The 14008-nt window shown below is 34.0% G+C and overlaps 4 protein-coding genes across 6 annotated transcripts; 2 read left to right on the top strand and 2 right to left on the bottom strand.

Moving 5' to 3' along the window:
* The first annotated feature begins 129 nt into the window (after positions 1–129).
* On the top strand, positions 130–1892 carry LOC128669657 (uncharacterized protein). Its single transcript, XM_053744624.2, has 2 exons — positions 130–923; positions 1085–1892. Exons 1-2 carry the CDS (start codon positions 235–237, stop codon positions 1269–1271), a joined length of 876 nt encoding a protein of 291 aa, XP_053600599.1. The 5' UTR covers positions 130–234; the 3' UTR covers positions 1272–1892.
* On the bottom strand, positions 1539–6856 carry LOC128669656 (uncharacterized). The gene is made up of 8 exons (XM_053744623.1): positions 6662–6856; positions 6093–6586; positions 5360–5428; positions 4861–4983; positions 3908–4088; positions 3605–3724; positions 3106–3359; positions 1539–2819 (listed from the first exon to the last, which is right to left on the bottom strand). Exons 1-8 carry the CDS (start codon positions 6743–6745, stop codon positions 1640–1642), a joined length of 2505 nt encoding a protein of 834 aa, XP_053600598.1. The 5' UTR covers positions 6746–6856; the 3' UTR covers positions 1539–1639.
* Positions 6857–7063: 207 nt separating this feature from the next.
* RpL21 (Ribosomal protein L21) lies at positions 7064–8492 on the top strand. 2 transcript variants are annotated; one of them, XM_053744463.1, is made up of 3 exons: positions 7064–7197; positions 7397–7533; positions 8117–8492. In XM_053744463.1, exons 2-3 carry the CDS (start codon positions 7405–7407, stop codon positions 8465–8467), a joined length of 480 nt encoding a protein of 159 aa, XP_053600438.1. In that variant the 5' UTR covers positions 7064–7197; positions 7397–7404; the 3' UTR covers positions 8468–8492. The 2 variants fall into 2 exon arrangements, with proteins under 2 accessions (XP_053600438.1, XP_053600439.1); XM_053744464.1 differs by having other exon boundaries at positions 7133–7246.
* A 301-nt stretch (positions 8493–8793) lies between these two features.
* Usp12-46 (Ubiquitin-specific protease 12/46) lies at positions 8794–14006 on the bottom strand. 2 transcript variants are annotated; one of them, XM_053744361.2, is made up of 8 exons: positions 13785–14006; positions 13489–13569; positions 13192–13408; positions 13008–13088; positions 12395–12588; positions 11274–11531; positions 10697–10855; positions 8794–9296 (listed from the first exon to the last, which is right to left on the bottom strand). In XM_053744361.2, the coding sequence occupies exons 1-8, from the start codon at positions 13827–13829 to the stop codon at positions 9186–9188; spliced, it is 1146 nt and encodes a 381-aa protein (XP_053600336.1). In that variant the 5' UTR covers positions 13830–14006; the 3' UTR covers positions 8794–9185. The 2 variants fall into 2 exon arrangements, with proteins under 2 accessions (XP_053600336.1, XP_053600337.1); XM_053744362.2 differs by having other exon boundaries at positions 10697–10840; positions 13785–14001.
* Between the last annotated feature and the right edge of the window lie 2 nt (positions 14007–14008).

Raw genomic sequence — 14008 nt, 5'->3', positions numbered from 1 at the left:
ATACATTACAATACATTTTTATATAGGCTTTTCTCGCTTGTCGATCATAAATTGTCTACCTTTGCTTTTTCTCTGTATACGTCTGTTTCTTTTGCCTTGTTTTTATCTTGTGAAATATTTTGAAATAACTTGTCATTTTGAATTTGATTGACGTGACGGGTGTGTGTTGATCTTTTGCTGAAATACATGTATTTAATTGAAAAATATTAGTGGAGTATTATATTTTGTTTTAAAATGACAAGACATGCAAGAAATTGTACTGCTGGTGCTGTGTATACTTATCATGAGAAGAAGAAAGACGCGGCTGCGTCTGGTTATGGAACTCAAAACGAAAGAGTTGGCAAAGATTCTGTGAAAAGCTTCGACTGCTGCAGCCTCACTTTACAGCCTTGTAGAAACCCTGTAGTCACAAAAGAAGGATATTTATTCGATAAAGAAGCTATATTAGAGTATGTCATCTCCAAAAAGACCGAATACAATCGTAAATTGAAGCAATATGAAAAGCAGTTGAAGAAGGAAGAGGCGGAGAAAGCAGAGTTGGCAGCTGCTGAAAAGGAGGCAAATCTGATTAAATTTATGAACAGGGAAAAGAATATTACTAATACAAATAAAGGTTCGGAAAGTGGACCATCAACATCTAATTCAGTTTCGAATTTGGCAAATGGTAAAGACAAGGCACTTCCTAGTTTTTGGGTACCGTCACAGTTGCCAGACGCTAAAATATCAAAAGTCGAAAAGCCTGATCCTACTGTGTACTGTCCTATAAGTGGAAAGCCCTTGAAGATGAAGGATCTCATTGAAGTCAAATGGACCCTGGTAAAAGATCCAGATGACAAAAAGTCACTGATTGCAAAAGAAAATAGATACATGTGCCCTGTAACACATGATATTTTGGGTAATGCTGTACCCTGTGCTGTCATCAGGTGATCATTGATTCAAATTTTTGCTCTATACATGGTTATTTTTAAAATGCAGAGATAGACATTGTTCATTTGATTTCATTTTTCGAGTGCTGTGAGGTTGCGGGTATTTAACAAGTAACCAAAAGAAAAAATAAAAAGTTTAATAACAAATATCTTTCCAGGACATCCGGCCATGTAGTCACAATGGAGTGTGTTGAAAAGATAATCAAGAAGGACTGGCTACACCCGCTTACCGGAGACAAGCTGAAGGAAAAAGACATTATTCTTTTGCAGAGAGGAGGCACTGGGTATGCCCTCACTAATCAGAATTTAGAGGGAAAACATGAGAGGCCTGTTTTGCAAGCTTAATGTAAAACTATGTGTGTAAAATATGATATTTCGTTTTCCTAAGTAATAAAGGCTTCAAACTTTGCCCTAAACGTCATGACACCTTTAATGGTAATCACAATTATTTTTTCTGCTAAAAACTTTCTTCAATAATGTTATTGTATTTTATATCTTAAAGACTATTACAGCAATAAAAAAGAAAAATGCAAGCTTTAATTTATTATAGATGTATTCAGGTTCAAGGTTCAGTTTTGAAATAGTCTTATTAAAAAAAAAAAAACAAAATAATATACTTATAATGTTCTATATTTTGTTCTAATTAAAAATAGTTATTAAAATTACTTCTACTTAGTTAATATATAATTTTTATACTTAATCTAATTGTACTACTATGAATTATGAAAAGAAAATAAATCTAGTTGAAAGTCGATGTTAGTATTTCTAATATCAGTCTCAGGGTATGAGAGGCAATCATTGCTCAACGACTCCAAAAAGTTCAATACTGAATGTCCTTGATTTAGCAATTGAGTATCACTGTCATTATCTAAATCATGATTTAGGTCATTGCTTACTGGTAACTTATCTACTGTATCCTTGACATGTATTAATGATGGCTCGATTAAACCATTTGATTTCATAAAACTATCATCTGATTTATTACTATCAGTATTCATAAAAAAGTCTTTAGTTGCATCAAAACTCAAGTCATCCGATACATTAGCATCTTTGCATGATAAATTAATGATTTCATCTCTTAATATACTTTGGAGATCAACACTGTCAACATCAGATTGTATAGTATCAGTGTGTAAATGATCAGTCTGAATGTGCTCTATTGATTCTGATTGTGTATGATTATTTTGAATGGGTACATCTTCTGCCACTTTAGCAGGTTCTTTATCAAGATCTAATGGGCGTATTGCCTGCGCTTCATACCTTGCAATCTTTTCTGAATCAATCTGAAATTTGCAAAACACAGCTGCCGATGGTTTTATAGGTGATGAACGTATATCGAAATGTGTACTGTGAAATTGCATATGTGGGATTTTCGTTTGTTTGATGTCATCTTGGTTTATACCATTTGGTTGCTCCTCCATGTAATCTATAACGTCTGTGGGTATAATAGGCATACTTTGGACTGGACCATTTATTTGGACAGGTTCATTAATATTCATTGCACTTAGATCAGTCGTATCATTTTTAAGGTCATTTACATCATTTTTGTCAACAAAACTAATGAGATCATCAACATCTAAATCTATTACAGCATTTTCTGTATTGTCTGAAGCCAGTCTCATTCTTTTAGCGTTTTCCGAATACTTTTTCTTTATTTTCCACAGTCTTTTGTTAGCAGTCGGCCATTTATCAACAGCGTTTATCCGCGCGCAATCTTGATTTTCATTGTCGTTTGTGGCTTTGTCTTCATTGTTTAGCCAAAGTTGTGGCTTGCTCATGTCTGGCACTATTGGTTTCGGTGCGGGATTATGGCGGCAATATCCATCGATGTCTTTCACACATGCGAGCGCATCCATATTGAGGTTGTACTTACCAGGATTCATGCCAAATAATCTGAAAATTAAAAACATCTGTCTGTAGTTGATAAATGTCATAGTTATACATTATTAAACCACTCTACTGATTGAGATTCAATTTGATGCAATTACAGTTTATGTTATAGGAAAGTACATGCAAATCTTCAAATATCACAAGTAACTTTCCTCAAAAATCACTATTGGTGAAAACATTACATAACCATCTAGTAGTTTTGATTTTATCACTTTCATACATACTGACAAGAGGCAGGTTGTATATACTATAAAAATTATTATATAAAGAAGATTATTTAAACACATACCTAGCAATATCATCATTTATATTACATGAGTTCCCTTCACTTCCATCAATCTTCTTCAGCAGACATGGCAGCAAAGACTTGAGCTTTTCGATCAGCTGTTCCAACTGTTGTATGAAGATATTGGCCTGGTCTTCCTCGGAGCTTCCCTTGATGATTGCCAATAGACAATGGAAAAGATTTGAATGGATTTTTGCTGGGATATGCGTCGGCTGGCACTCATAGTGTTTTTGCAAACGATATAGGCTGGTGAACTCCTGGGATTAAGAAAAATAACATTACTTGCTGATTTTTATGCCCCTTTAGAAAACAGTCACCGATAATAAAAATATATGTGGTACAGTCCACGCCAAGTAATGCTCAGGCAGATTCATCGCGATTCATCTTACATTGCATAGTTTGTATCAAGTTTTCCTGTGAGATTTCTACTACCACAAAGAAAAACCAGCAATGTACGTCAAAACTGTATGTTATATCGTGTTGATGGAAGGAGAATACTTACAGCAGAGCACTGGAAGCAAGAGATAAGATTTCCTCGCTTCTTCCTCGGTTTCTGCTGGGTATCCTCGGGTACAATTTGCCTTGGGAATTTCACTTTTCTGCCACTTCTAGTTACTTTTACCTGCAATAATTAACCATTTTACCAACCAGCAGGTTGTTTAACAATGTTTTCCCTCATAGAAGCATATGGTATACAAACTCAAGTGGCATAAGTAGGATTCGAACCTGGATCATTATGATTAAATTCTAAAGGCAATGTTCAATAACATCAGCGCTTAAGATTTTCCTTAACTAAAATAAATACCTCATCATGAAGAGCTTCCATTTCTTCTTCAGCTATGCAATCTTCTCTATCTTTCTTCTCTTCTTTATCCCTCTTCTCCTCTTTTTCCTTCTTTTCCTCTTCTTTCTTTTCTTTTTTATTGTTCTTAATGATTTGTTTATTTTTATTGCCAACCACTGTTAAGTCTCTTGGTGATACAACCCTGTAAACAAATATTTCACAATATCAGTTGTGAATAAATAAATAAATATGTTGTATAATAATGGAGAATGATACACTGAAAGAGAAAATAATGATAATGATTTTTTGTTCTCACACAAAAGTTGATAGAGATCAATCAAATGTTCGCAAGAGCCTATCAAATGTTCATATAGCAAATATTATGGTCATACAACCACGGTCATACAAAAGTATCTGATTTGACAACTATCCTGTTAGCAATTAATAGGATAGTTGTCAAATCAGATACTTTTATTGATGTGTCAAAAACGAAAAATTATATGGGGCTCGTGTGGCATTAGTCACACATGACGTCACGAATGTTGGAGTCAAAAAGCATTTAAATTACACTGTAGTGAGTAATTTGAAATGATTATCACGATAACATTTGATTATCAAGTTTCATTGTGTGAATGTATTTAAACATTTTATTTTATATACAGGTAAATTCTGTAAACAAAACTTTTTTTCTTTAAAAAAATATTTTTAAGAAGTAATCAGGTCTAATTTGTTGAAAGTTGCCTTCTTCATCATAGTCGTATTCCTCATGACTGAGGGTCGTGGTTATTACGTGGAATGAAATACACACAACAACTTTCTTGGCATAATAATGGGTGGTTTGCCATTGCCTTCTCTATTTCACACTCAAAGTTAATAAGAATCAACCAGTGTGCAGGTTTCCTCACGATGTTTTCCTTCACCGGAAAGTTGCCTGAAAATGATAAAATTAGGGGTTACGGGATGAGACCACTCACTTATATATAAAACGGGTGTTGGTGACAGGGTCATATGTGGGCTGCATGTGAGCTGTTGGATTGTTGAAAATCTTCAAAGCTTGATTCACCACCTTCATTTGGTCCTCATTTAGACGATTGATGCTGGAGATTTAAGAAATATATTTTAAGATATTTTCTATGAGTTCATTTGCATACAGACTTCTTTGTGTTGTGAAATGTTCTTTTTAATGTTATTTATCTGCCTACATAACAAAATATATAAATTAAAATGAGATGATATAAACTCTCAAAGCATCTTTCATTTGATCACTGTACTTGAGAACACTTTTTATCTTCTTGAGTTTTTACAAGATCTTTTGTGATATATTCTTTACAAGTTATTGTGAATCAATGTTATTATATCATCACAATAAATCATGCCACTGACACCAGATGGATAAACGGTCCTGCTATTCAGGGACTATTTAGCCGTTCCCTGATATAGTTGGACATGTCTCATGAAGGAAGTACAATTTACCTGTGATATGTCTCTCCCAACTTCAATAGTTGTACTGAGGTATGTTTGGTCTGTTTTGGACTTGTTGTACTGTAATTAAATAATAGAAATAAAATTATACACTGAAAATGTAAAAATCCAAGGATCTATCAAGATACTTAAAAAAATATTTTGATAGATCCTTGGATTTTTAAAAGATGACCTAATGTACTTCTCACATTATAATAGTATAGGACATTTTTTTTAATAAGTAGTGTATGTATGTTTGTTACTGTTTCATTTCACACAAAATCTACTGGACAGATAGTTATGAAATTTGGTACATGGGTAGAATATAACCTGGAATATCACTCAGGGTGTTTTATCCCGAAATTCCCACGGGAGCAAACCCCCGGGGCGCAATTAGTATACAATATAATTAAAAATCTATATGCAAAAGTTATTATTTTAGTTTTATTTGAGTTAAAAAATATTAGTGTAAAGTGCATGAAATATATTTTATTAAATAGTGTAAAAAAAATAATGTTTTTGTACCAAGGATTAGTACAGTCTGCCACAGAGAAATCTGACCCCCTAAGAGATGTTCAAATTGCGGGGAGTCAGATTTCTCTGTGGGAGACTGTACTTTTATAAATTTTTGTCTCTCATCTGAGTCCCCACTCTGCATCTGTATGATCACCAACACTCTACGCAAAATATACTTGTAATATTTTTGCAGAAGATAAAATCAAGTGTGGATAACTAAAATACATACATTTCTTTTGGTCGGTTCTTTGGCAATGTACGTTCATTAGCAGCAGTCTGAACTATTCTTTCTGGGAAAAACTGTAGGATCCGTTCCGGTGCAGGTTTAACTTTTGTGGGCAATTTCACATTAGTTGGTATTTTCATTTGCACAATCTTGCGGTCAACTTCTACTCTCGGCAGCGTTCCATTCACTACAGACACGGTGGCAGGAACTTGCGGTGGAGGCGCCGGTACTGACGCATTCTTTAGAACTACATTGTTCACTGCAATATACTGTTTTTGGGTATTCTCAACCTTGGGTACCAGAAAATTGGCAAGCTTCAAGTTATTCCCCACCACTTTAGTCTCGGCCTTCTTGAGCACTCGCGGCTTAGTGACATTACTGACATTGTTTACGAGGTTGTTTTCGAGCAATCCACTGCTTTCGTAAAATCTTTTTAGGTTATCGCTGACTGGCTTCGGCTCTTCGACATGATTTTGTGTTATAACAAACGATCTCCCCTAAAAATAAACAAACAATGTACAAATTGTCACAAATAATAAGCGGTCATAGAATAGAAATGAGACAAAAAATACCTGAATGGCGCCAGGATTTTGTATCAGATAAACAGGCGTATATTGACAAGAGTCTACTACAATACTATCTTGCGGTGTAGTCATACTTTCGAATTAAATATTTTAAAAAATATGACGCATCACAATAATTGTTTTTATCTAAAAATCACACGCAAACTAATACCTCCCACAGGCTATTGACAAATTGATTGACAAACAAAATGATAATCATAGAGAAATAGAAAAGGATGCATTCAACGTTAACACTTTATTTTTTTAATATTCCGTGACTGTCATTTATACATTATTATTCTTTTATATATTAATAATTTACAGTACGTATATTTTATTACAAGGCTACATAAATTATAGTGAAATTTTGCATTTGCGAGCGGGCAAAACAAACAGATTCCCGAAGCAGGCAGGCAGGACAAGGTCCGACAGGACCTTGACAGGACGTAGAACACATTAAATGATGGCAACATTTTTTACTTTTTAATACCATAGACAATTATAACCTAACCTCTTTCTCTATCCGTCAAGCTTTGTATCACAAGGTGAATATCGTGAAATATTGAGAAAATAGTGATTAAAACTATCGAAATAGTATGTAATGGAAGATTTTTCAGATTAATTTAATGTTTTTCTGATATTGTGCTACAATTTGCAAGGAATTAGTTTGGCTTTAATGTGAACTTGAAATCCACGTGTGGTGGTGGCAATCCTCGCTTTTACGGTGTTTTCCTTTGCTTTCAGGCCCAAAGATGACGAACTCAAAGGGTTACCGCCGCGGTACCAGGGACCTGTTCGCCCGCAGGTTCCGCACACATGGAGCTATCCCCCTTTCCACGTACATGAAAGTGTACAAAATCGGCGACATCGTTGATATCAGGGTATGTATGGCGTATACAACAGCCGATTAGTGTTTTCTATAATAAGGTACTTCTTAATTTCTTGAATATATATGTAAATAAATTAAAACAATCATGTTCTGTGTAAAATGAATTCAGTAGATCCTGGTAGATCCAATAATTTTGTAATACAAAAATACATTACCCGGACTATACTTGAACTTGCATTCGTGTGACCATCATCAGATCTTCTATAGGTAAACCAAGAGCTTTAGTATAATAATATGTATAAAAAATTATTAAAATGTTGTTTATTGTGATACTTCACAAGTTATTTTTCTGATTTGATAATTGTTAGGTAGAAGTTGGATGGACAATAGATTTATCACAGCTACTGCCGGCTTCGTACTATCGGTTTTAGTACACAAGAAATATTTTATTTTGGATGTAAATATTTTTAGTTAAAATGTCAACAAATAAGTTCTCATGAAAAGTACACAAACAATGAGATCTTTCTGCTATAATTACTACTGAATTTTCTTGTTTTTGTAACCCACTTGATTAAAACAGATTTTGTAATTTATACAAATAAATTTACTGTTATGAAGACTAATTTTAATTGCAGGGCAATGGTGCAGTCCAAAAGGGTATGCCACACAAAGTCTACCACGGCAAGACTGGCCGCGTCTACAATGTCACAGCTCACGCTCTTGGGGTCATTGTAAACAAAAGGGTGCGAGGCAGAATCATCCCCAAACGCATCAACATCCGAATTGAGCATGTGAAGCACTCAAAGTGCAGGCAAGACTTCCTCAAGCGAGTGAAGGAGAATGAGAGGCTCCTGAAGGAAGCAAAGGCTGCCGGTAAGGTGATCAAGCTGAAGAGACAACCAGAGCCCCCTAAAGCTGCGCACATCGTCAGCGGACTGGAGAAACCAGTACTATTGGCCCCGATCCCTTACGAATTCGTAGCTTAAAAATTGAAATATATTATTTTTAAGACTTGTTTTGTTTTATTTTGTTGTGAGTTGATTTACCCTTGTTTGGCTACTCTGCATCTGGGGTCCTGGGTAGGTAGGGCACCCCAAAAAATGTTTTGATATGCAGACAAAATCTCCCACCAGTTTCTTCATTGTGACTATTAGTAAAAATCTAAAACATGTTCTGTTTGCCTCCAGGTTTGATTGGCAGAGAACTTTAGATGTCTATCTATTGCTAACTTTTATGTGGTGGAGGTAAGTTTTGCAATAATGTTTGAATAGATAAATATAACATATAGGAGTAAGAATAAAGATGACAAGAATTGGAGAAAAATTGCAACTTTTTAATCTGAAATGAAATATATACAATTGAATGAAATCTAAACTGCACATCTCGTTATGCAATCTACAAATCAGTAGTATGACTTGAGTGAATGCATAAATAAGAAAAGAAGAAAGAAAAATCTATCTGTGGAAGAAGAGAAATTTTATTCACCCAAGTATGTAAGAATTTTTCACATAAGCTACTGAAAGTTACACTATTTAATACATTGCATAACGTGATTAGCACTTGAAAATTGGATAATAATAATAATTTGAATTAAACAATTTCTCAATAATATAATGCCATTTCAACTTTAACAATCGCAGCATAACATGATTTGTGATAGTGACTATCTTAAATAATATAAATTACTATAATTAATGAATAAACTTAACAACTAGCATCCCTAGACTGGTAGAATAGTATGTAACCAGTTTCTGATGACTTTTGAATGTCCGAAGTTAGGCCGTAGAAGTCTTCTATCGCTGAGGCATCAATTTTCTGAAAAAAAAAAAAAAAAACATTTCCATAAATAAATTTGTGTAGGCCGGCCTGACGTCAACCTTCTATGGGAATGCTATTGATGCCTTTTAGTTGCCAAAACTCTGTGTCTCTTAGCAGCCTCAACATTCACGGAAGGTAGTAGTACCAGTGCCACTTGATTTATTATTGCACTAATGTTTTTCATTCCATGTAATAATACCTACCTACAAAGATAATCTAAAATTTAAATATTAGATCCTCTTTGTAGGTAATATGAAATGATGAAACTGAAGTTTCAATTTATAAATGTACATATTCATATTTCTTTGAAGTTTATATAATTTTTTAAGGTTCAAGAAGCGTAACAATAAAATTTATAAGTAGTATGGCGTGTGGTTCCGTCCTAGAATAGGACGCTCTTGTGGATGTTGTACGAGGCGACTAAGGGCTTGAAAGAATAAATGCGCAAAATTAATTTATATTAGTTTTTGATTTAGTTATAGAAAATGGAACCATAAAAACAAAATCAATTTCGCGCATTATCGGCGATTCAGAGTTCAGAATGTGATATCACTGACTTTTATTGAATCTCAAGATCCATTCTTGAGATTAAGATCTGAAGATGGTAAAATGCAATGCAAAATAACTGATATCGAATCGATTTATATGGGACGATGGAAATCTGTAATCTATACTATTATTATAAAGATGTAAGCGTTTGTGAGTTTGTATGTTTGAAGCGGCCAATCTCCGAAACTACTGAACCGATTTAAAAAATTCTTTCACCATTAGAAAGGTACATTATTCAAGATTGCTATAGACTACATTTTATCTCAAAATTCCCGCGGGAGCGAAGCCCCGGGCTACAACTAGTATTGTATAGTTTACAACTTGCACACTAATATTTTCGGAAATTACTTTTGCTGTTATTAAATGTTTTAACTTTAGAATGTATGTAAACTAATTTAACTGCTTCAATTCTACATGTTTCCGGTTATATTCGGGGCTATGATACCGCGAAGCCCGGAGAAATTACCAATAAATTTTGAAGATTCGGCTGTGGTTTTACAACCGGCCGTCTGCCTGACGACAACGCTCTTTGAAAATGCTATTGCTTCAGCAGTCTGCTGCTATGAGTCCCTTAGTCGCCCTAATATTTGATTTAATTTCAACAAAATTTAACGCCGGCTTCATACTATCAGCGAACATTTCGACAAATATGGCCATTTTGATGTACATTACTGGTTATTGTTGCGGTAAAAAAACTCACAAAAACTACGCAATCCAGGTTCATTCGCATCGGGGCGGCATCTGTATCAGTTCGCCGACGTAACAATAAGTAGTATGAAGTTTGTTTACATTTTAGCACTAAGAAACACTTTAGGAGTAAGAAAAACGGACTTTACAGTGACACTTACATCAACCATATCATCATCGAACAGCAACCAAAAGCCGTGACTCTTGACTATACTGATGTAGTGCCCCCGGTTGGGCCCGGAGCCGCAGTGGACCACCACGGCCACCAGGTCGTACAGCCGGTCCGGGTTCACCGCATCGTCTGACTGTAAGGGAAACACCTGCTTTTTGTAATAATCTCATTATTATCTTAATATTACATTACTCTAGCACCCCGCCCCGGCTTCGCTCGGGTAAACCAATAACAAAAAATATAGCCCATGTTACTCCAGAATGTTTCGTCTATATCTCTGCCAAATTTCATCAAAATCGGCCCAGTAGTTTTTGAGTTTATTCATTACAAACAAAAATATAAATCCTTTCTCTTTATAATATTAATATGGATTCTTCATAGTCTCATGTCATTGCGTTGGATGAAACACACACAACTTTCTTGGTTTGCCATTGCCTTCTCTATTTCACACACAAGTTGATAATCAACCTGAATTTGGTATATAAACTCATACATTTACATTAGACTAGATGTAGCCTGGAGCTTTAGAAATTGCTGAATGGCTTTTAGAATTATGAGGTACTTACAGTATTAAATAGCCTCAACTCCAAAGGGAATACGACTCTATGCGAGACTTTAATATGCCTATTATACTGCTCCATATATTTGAATCTTTTTAAATGCAACGCCAGAATCAAAGGAAGTTTCTTGACTCTCATTCGCTTCTGTGCTTCCTGGTAGCTGCTGCAGTTGTCACATTTGAATTTGTTGTCGTTACATAATGTTTCTGTGTCGCTGAAACACTTTAGGCAGTGCGTTATGCTAGTGTTTTGACCTACATCCACCTGGAAGAAATAGGGTAGTTTATTATATATATATTAACTGTGTAAAATTGTAATGAGTAGTGACTCGCCTTACCACATATAAACCTATATAGGTTTTTGTTGGTAGTGCTTGTGTTTTTCATATAAAAATATTGTAACATAAATAAGTATATTAAAAAAAAACTAAAAGATAATCTGATACTTTTATGTCATAAACAATCATTTATAAAGGAAGTACTATTTATTGATGATTTCTTTATTTCATTCTCTAAATCCTATCTATCCTATGAAAAATGTTCAAAAATATACTTACATACATTTAAAAATAAAGTGGTAAAAATGAACATTTAGTATGTTTTTTAGAATTAATCTAATTTATGTATCTAAATGTATTATTCCTGTAGAATTATTAAGAAATAGATATTATCATAGTATTTTATGAAAAAGTGTTGACAAGTTTGGCATCTGCCATATATTTCGGTGGGAATGAATGAATGATGATGATGGCGATGCTAAATCTTGTTCTAAAGGCTTCTGCCAAGTGTCACAGCAACGGGGGGAGGACATAGCACTATTGGAACACCAACATTAAAATATATTTATTTTTTATTTTCTTTTTTGATGCCGCAACAGTATCCAACTTTCTCTCTGGTTCGCTCTTCAATAAATAAATGGTCATGTTTCTTCATAGCTCCTGGATTTTTATTTTATATCAGCCTAAATCTACAGTCGGTAACACAAAGTGCCTTGTCAAAAAATTTAGAAAAAATATGAATAAATAAATATATACTAGGACAAATCACACAGAAAAAAAATTTACTGTTTGTATTCAATATTTTATATTTTTATTCAACCACATCTTCAGCTATGTTATATAGATTTACCTGCAGATCAAAGAAATGCTCATCCTTGCTGCTTACTGTCTCACAGTTGAGACATCTAGTTTCACTGGTGAGAGTGCCCTGAAATATCTCGTGCACCCACGTCGGCTCCGTACTCTGTGGCAATGTGCCGTTGCATGTAACATTCTCGCCAGATGTGTTCTTTTGCAGCTTGAGAGTACTCTGATTGCGTTCAGCTGTGTATTGAGAAAATAAATGCTTTGAAATAATTTGATAATCATAGTAATAACATCTCTGAACCAATAGTATATAAATTTTATGTTAAGAAATGAAATAAAAATTTGCTCAAGTGAGAAAGAAAGTGAGGAAGCAGAGAAAGTTTTAGTCAAGCAAACAGTGAAGTGAAAAAAAAAAATTTATGCCTCCAAGTGATTTGGATTTGACATTTAATGAATTTGTGCAACATTATCCAAATGTATGCAATTTAATTTGGAAAAGAAATGTACTGGTTTGGAAACTTGGCATTTAAGGCACATTTTCTTTATTTATTTATAAGGTATGCATTTATCATTTCCAATGAACAGATAAAGGAAATATTTTATGTTCTATTCAGAGATAAAAGTGGTAAGCTTATCAAACCTTTATCATATCTTACCTAAAATAATCTCATTTATATGGTTTATAAGGAAATTCAAGAATTCATGGGCATCCTGTTGCATGTAGTTGTCAAACTCCTCTGTAAAACAATTTATTTGTACAGTAAAAATATTTTAAAAACTAAATTACTTAGAAATAAATCTTGTAAAATGTTATAACTTTACTAATTTATCTGTACCTACCTTTTTCCTTTCTCAGCCGAGCAATGAATTTTTTAGGTGCAATGGAGCCAACTTTCTTTTTCTGAGTGGCAATGCTATAAAACAGGTCGGCTAAACATGTCAGCAATGTCTCCTTGGTTCTCTTGTTCTTAGCCTTATATTCTAAAACTTTTTCTCTAAATGGGCGGCAGAAGTAGAGTGCTTGTAGCACTGAATTGCTATAACAGGTATTTCCAAACTAAAAAAAGAATTGAGATAAATTAAATTGGAATATTTAATATAGTAACCTAAAATAAAGTGTCGAAAATCAATACTTACATTGACTAAACCAAAATAATGTTCGTTTGGCGGAAACTGCTCTGACCCGATATCTCTTTCCAACTGTGATATATTTGCGCCCTGAAACAGTATGTATTTATTAAATATTGCCCAGTGAAATTTAATAGTCTTGAAAAAATCGGCAACATTATCAAAACCAATATGAAACTTTGAATGGGAATAAACGTTACGATTATTATTGTATTATGCACTTGTAACATTTAGAAAGGAAAATTAAGTGTACATTTTGACTATAATTAGCAACTGGACATAAAATTAATATGGATTTCTCTCACCATTCTCTGTTGGAAATTAAGGCCGAGATCCTGACATATTGACATTTGCAATCCCTTTATTTCACCTTATCCACAGGACACGCAAATGCTAACGCAATTACAATCTTTTCAAATCAAACTGCAGTTATATGTAGAAACATAATTAAAATGTATGTAATTTCTAATTTATCAATTGGGCAAAACAAGCACAACGTCCAAATCATAGACGCAATTTGACATAGTGA

This window comes from Plodia interpunctella, chromosome 4 (assembly GCF_027563975.2).
Source record: "Plodia interpunctella isolate USDA-ARS_2022_Savannah chromosome 4, ilPloInte3.2, whole genome shotgun sequence".
Lineage (NCBI taxonomy): Eukaryota > Metazoa > Arthropoda > Insecta > Lepidoptera > Pyralidae > Plodia > Plodia interpunctella.
The sequence above is the reverse complement of the archived record's forward strand: the minus strand, read 5'-3'. Positions and strand labels throughout refer to the sequence as shown.